Source organism: Ambystoma mexicanum, chromosome 4q (assembly GCF_040938575.1).
Source record: "Ambystoma mexicanum isolate Mex_15411 chromosome 4q, UKY_AmexF1_1, whole genome shotgun sequence".
Taxonomy (NCBI): domain Eukaryota; kingdom Metazoa; phylum Chordata; class Amphibia; order Caudata; family Ambystomatidae; genus Ambystoma; species Ambystoma mexicanum.
Window position 1 is genome coordinate 687,504,907 of NC_090928.1, and position 18,960 is coordinate 687,523,866.

The window sequence follows — 18,960 nt, forward strand, 5'->3', positions numbered from 1 at the left end:
AAGAAGAAGAAGAAGAAGAAGAAGAAGAAGAAGAAGAAGAAGAAGAAGAAGAAGAAGAAGAAGAAGAAGAAGAAGAAGAAGAAGAAGAAGAAGAAGAAGAAGAAGAAGAAGAAGAAGAAGAATTTAGTGATGAAATGAGAAGCCAAGGCTGTACAACAGGCTTGTAGAGGAGAGGTACAGCTGCAGCAGGGTTGGTCAGTTCCTTGCAGATTTTGAAGAGTTCGGACGAGTTGTTAGATGCTGCAGAGATGAGGGCTTGGATGTGGCCTATCTTCTTGGCTAGGACAGAGAGTCTGTATTGCCTTTGGAGCAGGCTGCAGGCCAGTTTGTCAGAGTGCACTTGATGCCCTCCACTTCCTCTCAGCCACCCTGCACTTGCGTTTGAGGGTGACGAGGGAGGGAGATGGAGGGAGAGAGAGAGAGACTGACTTGAAGGAGGGCAGGTAGTATCCAGGTGAATGTTAAGGTCTCTGAGGAGGAGAAGTTGAGAGGTAGAGGAAGAGAGATCCACCCATTCAGAGAGAAAGGGGGCAACCTGGCCAGGCGGCGTGCAGATAGTGGCCACAGTGAGAGAAAGGCTAGGAGAGATAGAGAGCCTGCAGATCAGGCCTTCAAAAGAGGAGAGTAGCCCTGCATAGGAATGATGGAAGCAGTGATCCACTCCGGGAACATCATGGAAATGCACCCACCGGCACGGTTGGTTCTGGGTTCAGAGAGGATCTTGTAGCCTTCAGGAAGGAGAGTGTCGACATAGGTGGCTGTGATAATATCTCCTATTTTCCTCAGGGTCAAGGGAACATGGGGAAACAATATCCCATAACCGCCTCCGAGGCAGTATTTCCTTCCTCAAAGGAGATTGTGGAATACTGCGTCTCGCCTAAAGATATCCCACCTCCAATCCCGGAGGACCTTCCACCCAGGTGATCCTTCCTCGCTTGTCCACCCCCAGTGTTGGGATCCAAAAGTGATGGCCCTTCCATGGCCACCTGTATAGAAGACCCAAGGGGAGTAAATGTGAGGACACCCTCAGGTTTCTCACAATTGCCATGTTCTCCTTGGTCAACCGTGAGTACTGTAAGTAACTCATGGTGGCAACAGTAAAGAAAGACACAAGTGATCACAGTTCAAGGGTGTTCATTAAACTGTAAATGCAGGGTGAAAAAAAGCCTAATCTAAACTCAAATCTAAGATGGGAGCAAGCTTCGCCCATCAATAAGGCAGTCCGTGGGGCGTCTTGTCAAAGTAAAAAGGCCTATACTAAATACACACTATTGCCAATTCCTTAAAACTAATTACACAAAGAGTGTGGGATAGGGTTTCAATAAAGAAAGAAGTGTTCATAAATAATAAGTCAGGATGATTGCCAGGGGTCTTCCTTCCCCACTTTTTGAGCATAATACAAGGTGGATCTCCTGAGCACAGCACACACTCAAGCTTTCCCAGCACGACCCAACAGTTCCTTTTCCCAGCTATTAGGCTCTCCGATGGTTAAGTCTCTTGTAACAAAGTCTCTTGCCTTTGAGGGCCTGAGGTTTTCAACAAACAAACACAAAGTTCTGTTCCACATATACTTGGGGTGAAGGCCTCACCTCTAGGTACCCGTCTTCCAGATGTAGACCCCTCACAAGTCTTATTCAACAAAATCAACTAAACGGTTGCTTTCTCAATTAACTTTGGGTGATGACGTTCCACCCCTGGATCTCCCTCTCTCGGACTCAGACCCCTACCCTTCTTGCATTCACGAATCTTAATGACTTTTAAAAATTATTTGTATTTGTATTTATTTATTGGATTTTCAAATAGTCATAATACAAATCAAAAAGAACATTTAAAAAAATCAACCAATTCCCATACCCTGAATTCCCCAAAAACTCCCTGAATGCCCAGTTTCTCCGTCCACCCCACCCACCCAGCCATGTACACTAAATATGAAGGTTATCGTTCAGTTCAAAGAATGTTCAGTATTCACAGATTTTGCAGGCAATGCTGTTCCATAAAGTCCCCATGTAAAAAGTTCAGGATCATAGCTCATTCCGTAGAAAATCTGGCTTGTTCTCCTTGGATTGTGTATGTAATCCACTCCAAAGATACAAAGTTCCACATCTTATAGTACCAGTCTTTTATATGTGGGGGATCTGAATACTTCCATTCCTGAGCTACTACTAACAATGCGGCCAACTGAAAAATATAGAATGCTTTCCTCTTTTAGTTCGGCCACTGTTAATTGTCTTGTGGTGCCAAGCCTATTAGACTTTCCCCAAGAGGTCTATTTCTCGTAAAACCAAACATAACCTTCATATTTGCCTGCACCTCCTCCCAAAATTGAGCCAATTTAGGACACAACCACCATACATGCAGCCAATCCCCTTTCCCCCCACAATCCCTCCAAGAAGAGGCTTGAACCGATGTCAAAATTGTGTGTAATCATTCAGGGGTATAATGCCACTGATGCATCAATTTAAACCAGAATTCCCAAATTTGTATAGACCTTGTCATTTTTGGAATATCTATCATAAACTGGACCATGATTCATCTGTAGGCATATATCCCAAGGTCTTTGCCCAAGCTAGTTGAAATGAGTAACCCTTGATGGGGGTCTATCCACCAAATGCTTGTATAATCAAGAGATTAGATGTTTATCCCCCGAGCTAGAGATTACAAACTGTTCAAACGATGTGAGGGGCCTTACAGCTGCCGCCATTTAGATGGCGGACTTCAACATATTGAAAACTGTGCTTCTCCTGGAGGGCCAGCTCCTCTTTGCATAGCACAAATGATTTAATCTCTTGATCCAAGAACATAGCTCGAAACTTTATACAACCCTCCCTTTTCCATTCAGAAAATTAGCTAGCCGATTTTCCTGGAGTAAATTGAGGATTTGCAAACAAGGGGGTGAACTGGGAGGGAAATGTTGTAAACCCATGTTGGCGAACCACCTGATCCCAAGTATTCTGGGGTCTGTCAGTTCTAGGTAACCATAGTTTCTCCCATTCTAGGACCCATTATAGCTCTTTACATCTGTCTCCACCTTTTGTCTGTGTCCTCCCTAAACCAATCGTCTATAACCCGCAACTGTGCCGCGCAATAGTTTTCCCTTAAGTTAGGAAGACCTACCCCTAATGTTTTCACTGCTATGCGTTGGGATTTATTTTTCCATACATACTTTGATAGAAAATGGAAGCTGGAATTTGAATCGGGAGAGCTTGAAACAAATACAACAAGTTAGGTAGGATTACCATTTTTATTGAGTTAATTCGGCCCAGCCACGATACCATTAAGGGGCTCCAGGATTGGACTAGCTTTTGAATTTCAACCAGTAGGGGGCGAAAGTTGGCCGTGAATAATTCTCCAAGGGTACGTGTTATATTTACCCCCAAAACCCGGATGTTCCTTTGCATCCATCGTAGCTCTGTCTTCAACATTGCTTCAGATAATTCACCTTGTTTAAGGCCCAGATTCAAAATTTCAGATTTTGTAATATTAATTTTAAGCCCAGCCACCCTGCTTCAATTTGTTCAAGGGCTGCAGGTACTGAAATGTTACGGTTACAGATCGTGAGGAGCATATCATCAGCATATGCCATCAGCTTGTGAGCCTCCACCCCAAAAGAAATGCCTTCTAGTAGTTTGGATTGTCAAATCTGCGACAGTAACGGTTCTAAGTGCAGTGCATATAAAAGCGGGGGAATAGGTCAACCCTGTTTGGTACCCCTAGTAAGAGAGATGCTCGAGGAGAGTTGACAATTGATAAGTAGTCTAGCAGAAGGGTACATATAATTAGCCTTAACCATCGCTATATATTTGGAACCAAACCCTATGGCTCGTAAGGTGTTAAAAGGAAAGGCCCCTCTACCCGGTAAAATGCTTTTTCAGCGTCTAATGACACCAACACCGCTGCATTCCCAGTTTTGGTTACCTTTTCAATTAGATGACAGGTTCACTGTATGTTATCATGGGGTTGTCTCTCTTTTATAAATCCCATCTGGTTGGGATGGATTAGGTGAGGTATAAGGTCTTGATGTCAGTTTGCCACAATTCTTGTATTTATTTTTGCGTTGATATTTATGAGCGCAATCGGACGGTATGACCCACATTTAGCTGGATCCTTACCCGGGATTTTGAAATTAAAATTATTTTGGGCTCTTCCATTTAAGCTGTTATTTTACCTTTTCTGATAAAGAAATTATATAAATCTTTCAATTTAGGAACTAAGATTACACTAAACTGTCCGGTCCAGGTGCTTTATTTGTTGGGAGGTTAGATATTACTGATTAGACTTCTTCCTATCCCTATCTAAGTTTAGTCTGTCTTCTTCTGAAATTTTTTCCAGTTGGGTTAACTGTAAATAATGTTTTTGTGCCACCTGGTCCGGAAAGTCAGACTAAAAAGTAGAGCAAAATGCTTTAAATTGGGCTATAGTATCCTCTGTCACTGTTATCCTTTTTCCCCCTCCTTGGATTTTTTGGGATGCTAATTTCTGTTTTAATTGTCTGGCTAACATTCTGTCAGCTTTATTTGCCTTTATATATCCTCTGCTTTAGGTATAGTATGCTTCTTTCTGCCTGCTTAGTACGTATTAGGTCCAATTTACCTTTAGCTATGCGGTATCGCTTATGCAGGCTCTGGGATATATCTGACTCCATTCTATTTTTTAGTATCCTTTACCTCTGACTCCAGCTCCAATTCCATTATGCGGCAAAGCTTCCCTCTATCCACATGTATTGCGATAGGTTCTCCCCTAAAAGTTGCTTTAAACGCGTCCCAAACCATGTTTAGACCCACTTCCCCTTTCAGATTGGATTCAAAGTATTCCTGTTTTACTTTGTATTTCTTCACAAACAATCGGATCTGATATTAAATCTTTCGGGAACTTCCAGCTGCAAATCGTGGGAACCACTTCGGGGAAATTAAGATCCATGGTCTGAAATGGTAATAATATTGGTCTCAATTTGTCACACTTCCTATAAGCTTAGTTGAAGCCCAGAAATAATCTATTCAGGAAAAGTATTTATGAACATGAGAATATCACCTTTCAAGGCCGGCCACATATCTTTAAGTGTCAGCTGGTCACATTTTTGTCTAAGAGCTAGTGACGGTGGAGGTCTAGCATACAAAGTGTTGGAACTTCTGTCCTGCACTGGATCCCATACCATATTCAAGTCCCTCCATCATAATCATTTCTTCCTGTCCAAACTGTTGGATTAGAGATTAGATAGAGCTGACTTCAGAAATCCCTCCTGGCCTGTGTTCGGAGCATATGTAGACGCCAAAGTTAGCGTCATCGAGCACATACTCACTAATGTAAGGGAATCGGCCCTCTTTATCCGCTGACACCTTCTTGATGGAAACTCATAAGTTTGTCTTGAATGCAATAAGTACCCTTTGCATTGGCCTGCCTTATTATCGGGTATTGCTGCAGCTTTAGCCTATGACGACCCTGGCATTTGATGTGCGTCTCCTGCAAAGCTATAAGATCAGGCTGATGTGTTTAATAAGCAATCTAATTTCCTCCTCTTTACGTGGGTATTTAGCCCCCTTATGTTAAGTGTCAGACACCTGAAGGCAAAGCCACGAAGTCCCGACCTCCCACCTTTAATATACTGCACTGAGCTCTTTCCACCATCTTTCCGATCTTGACATTGTGTACAAGCCACCCCCCAACCACCCAATCAACCTGCAACTTGTATCCACCACCTACCCTCCCTAACATTGCCTTAACCTTTTCCCCAACTCCCTCGTGCAGACCATCTTTGCTATTCTCTCAGTGGACTCGTCCACAGAGATGGCCTGACACTTATACCAGGAATATGTGCAGGGTGTCCTAAAACCCTCATTTGTGTCTTTATAGAGTTGCAAGATGAGCTTCTGTTGTGCCCCAATTATACTATCTGAGAACCTTCTTCTGAAGAACCGTACCTTAATAATTCTTAGCGCCAGTAGCCAAGTAGAGCGCAAACCTTCAAGATTCCGGGGGCTTCTCCGCCATTAAAGGGCCTTTCTGCTTTCTTGATCGGGTCCGCTAAACAGATGTCCATTCCCAGTGTCTCGGCCCCCAGGGGGTGTGAGTTTGGGTTCCTGTGCTGCCAGTTGAGCCTGGTTGGTCCTCCTGATCCAGTCCCAATATTCGAGCCCCCTACTCCTTCGTTGTGACCTGGTGCTGTTTGCCTTCCCAAGTGAATAAAATGCTGAAGGGGAAGGTCCACCTGTATGGTCACTTGCGTGTTTGTAAGTGTTGCAGGATCTCGCTCCTATCTCTTCTCTTTTGTAATGTCCATGGAGACAGATCCTGAAATAATTGGATATCATTCCCATTTAGTGCTATCTGCGTTGCTTTCCTAGCTTCGCTAAGAATCTGCTCCTTCTGCAGATAGCTTGTCGATGCCACCAATGTGTCTCTAGGTCGGGCTCCCAGATCCTGACACTTCGGGCCAACACTATGAATTCTGTCCATAGGAATTTTAACTTCTTCTTCAGTACTTAAAATACCCTTAAACACCCCAGTAACTTCCTCTCTTAAAGCTGAGTCGAGCACCGATTCCAGAATTTTCCATATACGAATATTAGATCTTCTTGAACTATTTTCCAAATCTTTGCATTGCTGCTCAGCATTATATGTAGTTCTCGCTAATTGTTCAAGGAGCACCTCCGAATTCGTGGATTCCTGTGCCAGATCTTTTAGCGCCTGCACATTCATATCCATCCTTTCCTCAAGAGAGTTAATGTTAAAGGATATTTGTACCGTGCACTATCACCACCGGAGTGGTCCCTGGCACTCTGGCGGATCTATAACAAAAGGGGTGGGTAGCTTAGGCCTGTTAGTAGGACAAAGTTTGGAGAAGAGAGCTATGAAGTACTGTTGGCAGCTTCAGTTCGGTTAACACCGTTCGCCGAGCATATTGGTGTGTTATTCAGTTCTGAGTCCGCCGTGTGCTGTTGTTTGGGGGTCTGTGTGGTGTGGTTGTTGTTACGGTGTGGTGAAGTGCGTGAAGGTTGCTGCAACTTTAAGAGGTGTGGTTGTGTTTGGTTAATGTGTGAGAGGTGTGTGAGGAGTGGAGAGGGTTTTAGTAGATTTTTGGGGTTGGTTAGTATCCTTGTTAAGAGAGATTCATATTCCTATTGCGTCTCCTTTGGTATTTCGGGAAGGTTGTTTCCTTTTGGTGGTTACGTTTCAGCGTGATGAGGCTGTCTCATCTATTTGTCATTATGCTAAGTTAGCTACTTTTATCCCAGTTGTCTTTGCTGTAGCCTAGGTTTGGATTGATATGCTTTCGAGCTATGCCCGTGCTGTACGTCCTTTCTGATTGTGCAAGGTTGTTTGTGGTGTTGGGCATGTATGTTACATTTCTGTCCACATGGGGTTGTCGCTTGTGTTGTATTCCACCTAGCGTCGTCTCACTTGTTCTTGTAGGGGTTTCCCTTAGTTGGTCATGGGTGTGCCATCATATATGCTGTCAATCTGTTCTTTGTGTTTCCTGTTTGTTTTAGTTGTTTCAATTTGGTTCCGAGGTGTTGAAGAGCTCTTAACAACTTAATATCAACAGGTGAGTACTCACTAGTCTTCTCTTCCTTGAACACAAAACTTTGATGAACACAGGAGCGTCCCCCAGTCGTCCAGAGACCAGAAAAACAGGGCTCTGTAAAGAAAACCCAGAAGATGTAATTTGAAGATGCTTTAAAGTTCTGTGTTGATCTGGAGTTCCAGGATTGCAGAAAATAGTATTGAAACTTGAAGTTCAGGTAGAGGTATTGCAGCCAATATCCACTGTCCGATGGGTCAAAGAACAGCCAGAAGGAGGAGCACCCCAAAGAAGCTGGAAAAGCCGCAGATGTGGATTTGCAGCCGATGCAGGAAACAGCCAGTTCCAAAAGGAGAATAATGGGTCTCAATTATCCGCAGAAGATAGAAAAAGGAAGAGGGAAGCAAAGAAAAAACAAGCCGGCAGATGCCGAGGAGGAACGAAAGGTAAGCTGTGCTAGGACTGAGGATCGCATCGAATCAGGGAAAAGTAGACGGCAGAGGCGCCGAGGGTGAGTAAAAGGTAAGCCATGTAAGGACGGCAGAGAGAGAGAGAGAGAAAAGGGAATGGAGCTGGCAGAGGCGCCGTGGAAGAAAGAAAGTAGCCGCTGAAGACGACGAAAAGTAGATAAACAAGGAAAGGATTGTCACAGAAAACCGGCCACAGAAAAGGTATAAAAGTATGAATCTAGAACGGGTAAAAAAAAATAGACAAACGAATAGGTAAATGACAGGAAAGGCAGTGCAGGAAGGGAACGTTGGAAAAAAGAACCAACGTGGAACGAAGCGAGGAGTGCCGAGAGCGGAGCTCAAGGAACTTTCACAAAAGGGGAACTGCAAACGCGAGGGAGAGCAGGAGCAGTGCTAATACGGGAAAGACGGAGTAGCAACGCAATTACCTGTTCTCCTCCTCTGCATATATAGAAGTGAAGGGAGCTGTTGACCTGGTTCCTCCATCTTGGATGGAAGACTAGACTGGTAACATGAGTTGATTGTAATAGCACTGAGAAGCCGCCATGTTGGTTTCCATTGTACATAACGAGGATGATGGATCTTCCATTGTCTCCAGAAGGACCGAGGGGTACTTCTGACAAGAGCCAGGTTTTAGAAGTTTCCTAAATTTTAGGTGGTCTTTGGTGTTTATTTCTTTCGGGAGGTTGTTCCAGGTTTATGCAGCAAGGTCGGAGAAAGAGGAGCCTCCTAGTTTTTTTCTTGACGTATGGTTTTTGTTTCCAGGCAAATTTCATTGCTTGATCAGAGGAGTCTCGTAGGCTTGTAGATTATTTTCTTTTGTAGAAATTCTGCTCCATCTCCGTCGATTGCCCTGTGTGTTATGCACATTGTTTTGAACGTGATACGATGTTTGATTGGGAGCCAATGCAGTATTTTTAGTGCCGGAGTTATGTGGTCTCTTCCGGATCGTTTGAGGAGGAGTCTGGCTGCTGCATTCTGGATGCGTTGTAATTTCTTCAGGAGATATTCCGGCATCCCGGGGTAGAGGCTGATTGCGTAGTCGATTCTTGACATCATGAGGGCGATGATTGTCAGTGTATTGTGGGTGAAAGAGAGGAAAGGTAGGATTCTTGTTGTGTGTAGAAGGAAGAAGCATTTCTTAATTATTGTGTTTACTTGTGGTTCTAAGGTTAGGGCCTTAGGACTCCCAGATTTTTTACTACCTTAGATGATCTTGGCGTGGTTCCCATGTCTGTTGGCCAGGGGATGTAGGTGTTGTGTTCTTGGTTTTTGGATATAATCACGATTTCTCTCTTTCCTGGGCTGATTTTCAAGTTGTTGTTGTTAGGGAGAATTCTCTGTTTAGGCCGAATTTCCTAACCTAGTGAGTCCCCCAGCAACTTTGCTGGATTTTTGGGGTTTATTTTTTTTCTCCTGCCAAGAGTGAGACTCTTTAACCCTCACTCTTGGGCATGATTTGAGTGTGTTTCTTTGACTCTAGATGTGTTTAATGGGCTATGGGGTCTTTTACTCCATAGGGCTTCATGTGTTTTTGTGATGTGTGTTACACAGCACCCTCAGTGCAGTAACACAGGGGTGTCCTAGTGACCCCCAGTATAGACTCCATACCCTGGGACTGACTACTGTCTCCCAGGGCATGTAAAGTCACCATTAACTTTACTAGTCTTGAATTCTGAACAGAACCAGTACAAACCATCATGTTGTGGACGTACTGGCTGGGGCCATTCGATTGCCCCGGGGTCTGTTAGTCGCGGGGGCACGTCTCCGTCCCCCCTGATCGAGTTTTGGCTGGTGACAGTGGATACTACTTTTTATATTCAACCGCAAATATTTCTCTATGGGATTTTCCCATTGTTCGAGGCTACTATCTTTAATTATTTAATTACGATAGCCTCGAACATACCGCCGGTTTATTTAATTATTATTAATTCTCCAGTTGGTATTTTTTGCCAAAACCCAGTTCTAAAATGGCGTTTGTGTTCTCTTCTGTGACCCCAACCCAAGTCGAGGCCATTGTTCCACTTTTTGGCGGGCTTCTCCACAGAAGCCCTCCAAAGTGGTGCCACTCTGTCTGGGGCACTTAGGAGGGGTGGAGGGGGATTTAGGCACCCTGGACTGAGTTGCCTAGGCAACTCAAGTCACACTCCGTACTGATTGGCCCAAGGGGTGAGCCGGCCGGCTCACCACTTAGCATGTTTGAGTGACAGCTAGGCTGAGTGAATGGGGGTTTTCTGCATAAAAGCAGGGCTTTGGGAACTTCAGAAGTCGCCACAGGACCTAAGAATCCGACGAGGGAGAAGCTGAGCCGACCTGCCACGACGACACCACCGGTGGAGCCCTGCTGGACCGTCTCACCACTTTTCCCAACGACAGAGGAGATCTCCCGCCGGGGAGAGTCTTCTTCCTTTGACTGGTGGGGATAACCAGTTTCACCGTCTTTTCGCCTTCCCGACGTATCTCGTGGCCGCCTTGCCTGTGCCAAGCACCCCGGCAACCGGGATACCACGTTTTACCACGACCGCAAATTAAAGGGTAATACCTTTAACCGGAAAACTCAGCGGCTGGTTTCTTCCCTGGCAGTGCAACGACCTTCATCTTTCCTCCACGTCGAGATCTTCTCTTCCCCTGGACGACGACGAGACTTGCACCCATTGCCAGGAACAACTGCCACCTCTGGAGGATCCTTCCCACTTAAGGTACTGTGTCCCGCCCGGCTTCCCTTGCCACCGACTGTACGGGGTAGATTTAGCCCCCGGCTTTCGAACCTGGGTTAGCCGGGGACACCCTGGCTAAACTTTTCTGAGCCTCTCTAAACTCTTTTCGAACCCTCTGCAAGACTTTCTAAGCCTAGGGTAACTGTGTGATCTTGGGCGCATTTGTGCTCTGCTCTCTCTAAGAGTGGGCCCAGCCTATGGACTTTGGCTCACAAGTGACTTCTGCTCTTCTGCCTTGCTAATAGTGTTCCTAAAGCTTAGAGTGGTGTGCCTTCCCATATTCTGTCTTTTTCCCTCCCTTCTTCATGAACTTGTTGGAGTGCCATCTATAGTTAAGCACTCACCTCTGTATGGAAATAAGTGGTGTTAACTAAGACTTATCTGATAAGGAACAAGGGTGGTATATATTATAATAGTAACTGTGTTTAAATATTTTACGATAAGAGTGCTGGAGTGTTTCAAACAGTGTGTTTTTAAATAAATAATTATATACTTTGATACCATAGCTCTGGTCAGTGTTTGCTTGTATTGTTGTATCTGAGTGCCTATTGTGTATACTTTGCATACTGCCTAACTCTTCTTGAGGGAAGTCTGACTGCTCAGCCACAGCTACCAGGTAAATCTGGGTGGTACGGACTGCTACCAAGTGGGTTTACTGCTAACACCTGTAGTCCTAAATATTTTGCAGTGTTCCCAAAGGGAGCTGCACAGGTTTCTGCCTAACAGTTGTTCACCCAGTCAAAGATTTCTTTTATACATTCTACTAGGGTTGAGTGGTCGGCTTGAGTATCTTCGATTTAGTAGATGATTTGAGTGTCGTCTGCATAGTTGTAGCATGTAATGTTGTATTTTTTGAAGATCCTGATTAATGGAGTCTGGTAGACGTTGAAGTATAATGGTGATAGTGACGATCCTTGTGGTACTCCACTGTCGTTAACTCGTGGAGTAGATTTGAAGGATTTTATCCATACTGTTTCTATTCTGTCTGCTAGGAATGATTTGATCCAGAGTAGTGCTGTGTCTGTTATACCTATATCTTCCAATCTTTCGATTAGAGTGTCGTGGCTTACTGTGTGGAAGGCTGCAGAGAGGTCGAGCAGAATCGGGGCCAAGGTTGTGTTGGAGTCTGTGTTTTCTTTTTAAGTCGTCGAAGAAGGATAGTAGTGCCGATTCTGTTCCTCTTGCGGGTCTGAAGCCGACTTGCGCTTGGTCTAGCAAGTGGTGTTTTTCTACATGTACTTGGGTTCGTTTTGTATACATATGTTTCTGGGAGTTTGCTATCAGTCTGTAGTTGGAAAGGTCTTCCACGTCGCCACTTGTGTTTTTTTTTAAAGGTGGCATAATATATGCTTCTTTGAAGGATCGTGGTACAGTCCCTGTTGTGAGCGACAGATTTAAGAGGTTTCTGTAATATTCTGATGACGTTCCTTGTGCGAGGATTGATTTGTAGATGTTAAGGGGGCAGGGATCCATGGGTGATCCTGCTTTGTTGTTATGTTTTACCAGCTTGACGAATGTCTCTACTGATATTTCTGGGAAGTTTTGGAGTTTGTGCTGTGGCTCCTCGCGAGGTCTGGTTGGTTGAGTTCTACGGTTGGTTGGTCTGTTTTGTATGATTTGTCGGATGTCGTTGAGTTTGTTTTTGAAATGATCTGCCAAGTTGTTGCATAGTTCCAGTGAGGGTATTGGAGTGTTGTCGCCAAATGGTGGGTTTCTCGTTTCGTTTATGTTGTTGAACATTTCTTTTGGTGTGTTGGTGGCATTGGTGATTCTGTCATCATAATGCCTTCTCTTTGCCTTTTGAATTTCCTTCTTGTATGATATATGATTGGATTTGTTTTTGGAACTTGGTTTTCTTATCTTGGTCGTATTCTTTCCTCCATTCCAATTCCAACTTCTTGTTGTTCTTTTTCATGGTGTTTAGTAATGGGGTGAGCCATTTTGCCACAGCTCGTTTTCTTGATGGGGCAAATGGTTTTTCCGGGGCGATGTTTTTGATTGTATCAGCAATCCATTTGTGAAGTAGCTCCGCTTTCCCGTCTAGGTCTGCCTTCTCCATTTCTGCTGTTGAAGGTTTGATCATCTCCAGTTTTTCTATTAGGTTGCTTGCTTTAAGTTTTCCAGTTTTTTTTGTGGTGGTTGGGATCCTGAGAGGCTGGGTGCAGAGTTGGTAGTGTGATCACGAATGGAATGATGAGATGGTCGCTCCAAAGTATTTGTATTGGTGGTGCCGTGGTGATGAGTTTTTTCTGGGCGAAGATTGCACCAAGGGTGTGTCCTTCCGAGTGTGCTGCCCCCTTACATGTTGTTATAGTTTCATAGTTGTTAGCTGCCCAGTTAGAGAGTTTTGAGTGTTGGCGTGTTTTTCTTCGAACCAAACGTTGAAGTCCCCCAGGATTATTAGATGTTCGTGTTCGATGGCTATGTTGGTGCTGGCTTCTATGAAGTTGTCGACGAAGGTTGCATCGTATGTCGGGGGTCTGTAAAGTAGTATGAATTTAATGTTGGTTTTTGGATTCGTCGATGGGTGTATGACCATGGATAGGTGCTGATGTTAAGAGGTTCCTCTGTGTTTACTTTCAAGTTTTCTTTGAATGCTATTGCTAGGCCTCCTCCTTTATTTCTTCTGTTTAACTGAAGGCATTTGAAGTTGGTGGGGAAACAGATTTGGAGTGTGATTTTGTAGTTGTCATCCAGCCATGTTTCTGTGATGAATAGGATGTTGCTGCCGTTGTCGCTGAGAAGGTCGAAGATCTCTGTTGAGTGCTTTGACATGGATCTTGTGTTTATTAGGTTGCAGTGTATTTTGAAGGTGTAGTTTGGTTTGTGCTTTATTGTCGGCGTTGTCTTCTGCCTGGTGTTGAGGTTTCCTTCCAAGTTGATCTCTAGTTGAGGTGTTGGTACAGCTGTGTCTGTGTCGTCGAAAAGCTCTTCAAGGTTCAGTCTTGGGTTTCTGTTTTCATCATGTTCCTCTTCAAAATGTTGTGGCTGTCGAGCAAAGGGTCCTCCTTGTTTTGGTGATGTAAGGGGTTAGGGCTTCGATTATGTTCCTGCTATTTCTAGCTTTGTCCGTTCTTCTTCTGCGTGGTTGTGCTATTTCTAGCTTTGTCCGTTCTTCTTCTGCGTGGTTGTGTTTGGTTGTTGGTCGTTCTGTCTGCATGCCCGTATTCGCGGAAGAACCAGCGATTCTGCATTTCATCCACCAGCGGTGTGGCTCCTCCCCACTAAAAGTCACGCTCTGCACTATCCGCACCGCCAATCAGTGTACACTTTCTGTCCAGGCTTCAAAACGTAGCAGCACTTCTTGCCTGTCAGATTCGCTACGTTTTCAAGCCCTGTTAACTCTTACGTTGCATTCCGCTTAATTCCGCTTCAGATGGAGCACAGAGCTCAGTCCGCTGTGTCATCACAGCGTGGCGGCCATCTTGATATCCCCCTTAATGTCTTTTTAAACAGTTCAGGCTTCACCCCTTTTTGTCAGCTTCCCTCTGCCGGGTTCACTCTTGCCAACTTTTGCCCAACCAGTTCACTGTGGACATCCCTTGGTCGGGTTCACTTCTGTCTACACACTGTTCATAGGGACTTTCAGGCCTCGCCATTTTTTTTAGTATCCCTCTGCTGGGTTCACTCTTGCCAACCTTTACGACACACAGTTCACCTGCTAGTCCAGACAACACCCCGTTCATAAGACTTTAAACTTTGTCCCTTCTTGTTAGCATCCCTCCGTCAGGGGTTCACTCTTGCCAACCTTTGCAACGTACTGTCACCATGAAGGATTCACTTCATTCAGCTTTCACAATCATCGGTCGGTCAAAGACTTTCAATGGTACAGAGGATTTTACAAGACCCCTGTATGACCACTTTGACCTCTTTTTGCCTCTTCCCAAGGCCTTCTGGTTATGGTAGTCTCTACCATCGGGTAATCGCCCAGAGCTTCCTGCGTGAGCACCCACGTGGTGCCGGATGCCTCTGTTGCTCTGGTTTTTGCCCCTCTTTCAGTAATTGTTCCCTTAAACCTTTCAAAGTTCAATTTAGCTGTTGTCTATTTTTCATTCATCACAGTTTGGTTTCTTATCGACTCTTCCCTTCAACTCACTGGCTGTGATGAACCGCCTGGCTTTCCTTCTCTTTGGAGTCAAGGTTGGTACCACAGACCAACGTCTCTCCCCGGCTTGGTAATCAGCAGAGGAGGGTTTCGAGTACCATGCGCATCTGCTGCAACACACGCTGGCCTTTGTTCGCTGCCTTATGTTTCCATCTGCAGAAGTTTCAAGGACCTTGATCGGAAAGGGCAATGTGGTTTCTCTCCTTGTCACCCTCTAAGTATTCGCCGTCTTTTGCTGCCTCTTGAACTGCTGTGCTAAGTTAGCTCTCGCGTTGTGCGGTCTGCCTTGCTCGTCCTGTGCTCTCGTGCTCCACCTTTTTATCTCTGTGGGGAAGGGAAAGGGCTGTCATGTGTGTGTGATTCTGTTCAATTGCCTGACTTTGCCTGACCCTTGTATTGGTGTATGTCGGGTAAAACGCTCTGGTGTTAGTCCATTGTCTTTCGTGTTGTGCGAAAGTGTGTGTGTCGGAAAAGGAGAGGCGGCAGTGTTTTGGAATATCCTTTGTGGTAGGATGGGGAAAGTGTTGAAAGAAGGGGGATAACGCGTCTCACCCGTCGGTCTCCTACTCCCCAAGGACCTCCCATCCAGGTGGTCCTCCCTCACTGGTCCACCTCCAGGAACTGGATCCAATAGCGATGGCCGTGTCCTGGCAACCTGGATGACAGGCCTCTAGGGACAAACTAGGGAGACACCGACAGGTTTCTCACAGTGCCTATTGCATCATTGGGACCTTGCATTGTCTGTACTTTTAATATAAATTATTTGTATTGTTGATTTTAAGGAACATACCAAAAGGGGAAAAAAGAGAACAATTAAAATGAGCAATCTATATACAGTCAGTCTGTCAGTACAATAAAAGGAGGACATTCATAATTTGCTTTGTTGTAGGTGATTGAGGCGACTTTTTAAAGCATTGTTTTTTTTCCCTTAGTTTCATATTGAGGGACAACATAGAAAGAAGCATACATTCACCCCTTACCGTTTTGCTCTTTTTCTTTAAGTGTCATGTCATTTCTGCAAAAAAAGTCTTGTGCCATAGATCATTATACTACGTCCCTCATTATAGAAAGTTCCATCCATCACATGTTGTGTATGTGTGTCTATATATATATATATATATATATATATATATATATATATATATATATATATATATATTAGGATTTATAAAGCCCAAACCTAGCTGGAAAGCAACAGAGTGGTGTGTATATAGGGGGCCCATACTGTATTCTGACACTACTTTGATCACCCAATTTTTTTGTTGGTGGGCAGTATTTAGAACAATTTGGAACTAGGTTGTTGTACATTTGGTCGACTCATTTTGAGTGATTTGTGTTTGTTTTTATGTTTTCGGGTTAGTAGGGGTCCTGATTTGGGAGGGAGGCAGACCATGGTTGCTAAATATTATTTGACTAAATGTAGATTGACTGGAAGTGGGTTGTTTTAATCGTGTTGCTCCCTCTTTTTTTTAATGCAAGTAAGTAATGTGTGACACTACAAGAATATTCAAATATCATTGGCTGTATTTGATCCTGAAAGGTTGGCACCAAAAATGTGTTACCTTAATCAAAATCAAATTACCATCCCTACAAGGTGGCCTTTTGTTTTTTAAATGTGTTTTTTATCTTGGTAATACTGTATTGCTTCTTTTTGCATTAATATATGATATCTCTATTTAGCATACAGTGAAGACTCCCCTTATGTTCAGAAGACACAGGCTTTCGAAAGGTTTTTTACAAGCCGCATTGAATCTTATGATAAGGTAATGTACTCTATGCAGCTTTGAAAATGTTATTAACATTTGTGAATCGCTGTAATACAATACCATACACATCACATAACATGCAGTAGGATTTCTTTTCAGTCAGTTAAGGGTAGTAATTTTGACAGGGGAAACAGCAAATCTCCCAAGTGCATGAGTGAGAAAGACATCCAGTCCCTTTTTTTAGAATTCTGGGATTTGTAGCAAAACTTTTAAAATGGAAAAGCCAAAATTACAAGTTACAGAATTCCAAGATAAAACATGGGACTTGGTGGCTTTCTCACATATGGAATTGGGGAACTTGAGAGCTCTCCTACATGTAGACTACTTTATACATAACAACCATAGTAGAGGATGGACGTCTCTAATATAAGGTAAGTAAATAAAATAAAGAGGAAAAGCCATTCCACTACTCAAGATATGTTACATTGGAAGTATAGGTAACAAGATAGATGTGGTCAGAAGAGTCATTGGAACAACAAAGGGAAAGAGGTCCACTGTCACAAGAAAAAGGAAATGCATCTTTCTGAACTAGATGATTGTGAAAATTAGAAGCAGTATCTGGTCCTGAAGTGTAATAACACTGCTAATCGAGTTAAGGGACCTACAGAGATGGCACAACTCTACCTTCTAGACAATCATTCGTTTGGCAGTCGAGTGAATCCAGATTACTTGAGAAGACAGATATTGTCATAGTACACGTGTTACTGATATATATATGTGGATGTAATGGTGTCATGTAAAATGGAAGGAGTGGCAAAATGGGGTGCAAATGCCTGGTTACAGGAAGCACAGCAATGTTCAGGGGGTTGTCTCGAAACTCACCAATACAAATTATAAAAGTAGTCAAAAGGATTGTACGCCAGGAAAGAAGTAATGCAACTTTAATCTGGCCCCAGTCGTAGCTCTGTTCCGCATTCAAACAGAATGCGGAACAGAACTGCATGAAATGTGCTGTCAAAGATACGCCCCCAAAACAAAATCTTTTTATAACATCAAGATCTAATTAGCGTTAATCACTTTGCAACATTAAAGTGTCTCCCCACAAGAAGCTGATTGGTGAAATCATATCATACCCCCCGAAGGGTGTTTGTGCCCTCCCCGTCTTTCACGTGCAAAAGGAATAAAAATAGAATAAAATAGACACACCTCGGACGGGGAATGATGCAAGGAGAACAGGCTGCAAGAGTTCAAGTTAAGGTTTATGTAAGTAAATGGCATCCAAAGAACTCTGCTGCCTATGAGAGCACTCTGACAAGAATGAAGGTTACAATACATTTTATTGGACAAATGTGTCATTGATGACGCAACTAACATAGGGTACTACGTTGGTCCCGGATTGGACAGTCCATATAGTGCCTATGGTGTGGGCGGCATCTCTTCCTCCGGGTTGGCTGCTTGGTTGGCGGGAGGATGGACATCAGGCGTCTGTGCTCCAAATGGGTGAAGGTCAGGTCGCTGTGCAGCAGGGTGGCCACTAGCTAAACTAACATAATACATTCTTAAAATGCATGCACTACATAATAATCATTCGAAGTCTTTGAACAAATCATCATGTCTCTATAAACTTCACACACGTGTCTATACTATCAATAACATCGGATTATAAAGGCATTGGGTTAAGGGTCTTGACCACTTATAATAACACTGGTTGAAGTGAGGGTCTGTGTTCGTAAGAATCTCTGGTATGTTGACATTTGTTAGTAGTAGACAACAATATACTGCAGCAGGGGTCTAATGTTGGGGGTCTGTTGGGTGGGCATCATGGCGTGGTCAGCGGTCTGGCACATAAAAGGGATACCTTGCAGGGGCACGGGGTTACAATGGCAGTACGTTTCCACTGGCGAGGGCACGGGGGCAAGGACACGTTTGTGGAGATAGATGAGCTATGTGCTCAGCTCATGCTGGTTCACGCAGGACAGTGATCTCAGAGGAAGAGTGATGTGTTACATTTGTTCTTTGTTGCAATTACCTCCGGCTTCAGCGTGAGAATGGAGCTGCAGAGTTTTCCAGTCAGAGTGGGAAAGATGGTGGAAGCCGTGTGCCCTGCCTGCCTGGCCGTTGCGAGAAAGGAGAGAGAGCGTTTTTGTATTATTGCAGTGAGGCCTAGTCACCAAGATGGAGTCGAAAGGGGGTACAAAAATGGATGCCCTGTGTCCTGCTCACTGGTCCCATCTATGTGAATGTTAACCAAAGTCGACATTGCATAAGGGCAAGGGGCGAATCCACCACTGGAGGCACTTGGCCCGAGTTTGTACTGAGAAGTAAAGGATGCGAGGGGCCTGTTGGCCCCTCACTCCCACTCATTCCCCCCTTTTGTTACATCTAAAGTAACAAATTACGAGCCTTGTGCTCTGTTATTCTCCCTTCGGTAATACTCAGCTTCAGC

General features: G+C 44.2%; 1 protein-coding gene across 1 annotated transcript in view; it reads left to right on the forward strand.

Moving 5' to 3' along the window:
• The window catches only part of MCM8 (minichromosome maintenance 8 homologous recombination repair factor), a 1,532,371-nt gene that overhangs the window by 186,156 nt on the left and 1,327,255 nt on the right, over positions 1-18,960 (forward strand). The window contains exon 4 of the mRNA XM_069608271.1: positions 16,489-16,571. Coding sequence (XP_069464372.1) covers positions 16,489-16,571 — 83 coding nt within the window. The remainder of the gene's footprint in view (positions 1-16,488; positions 16,572-18,960) is intronic.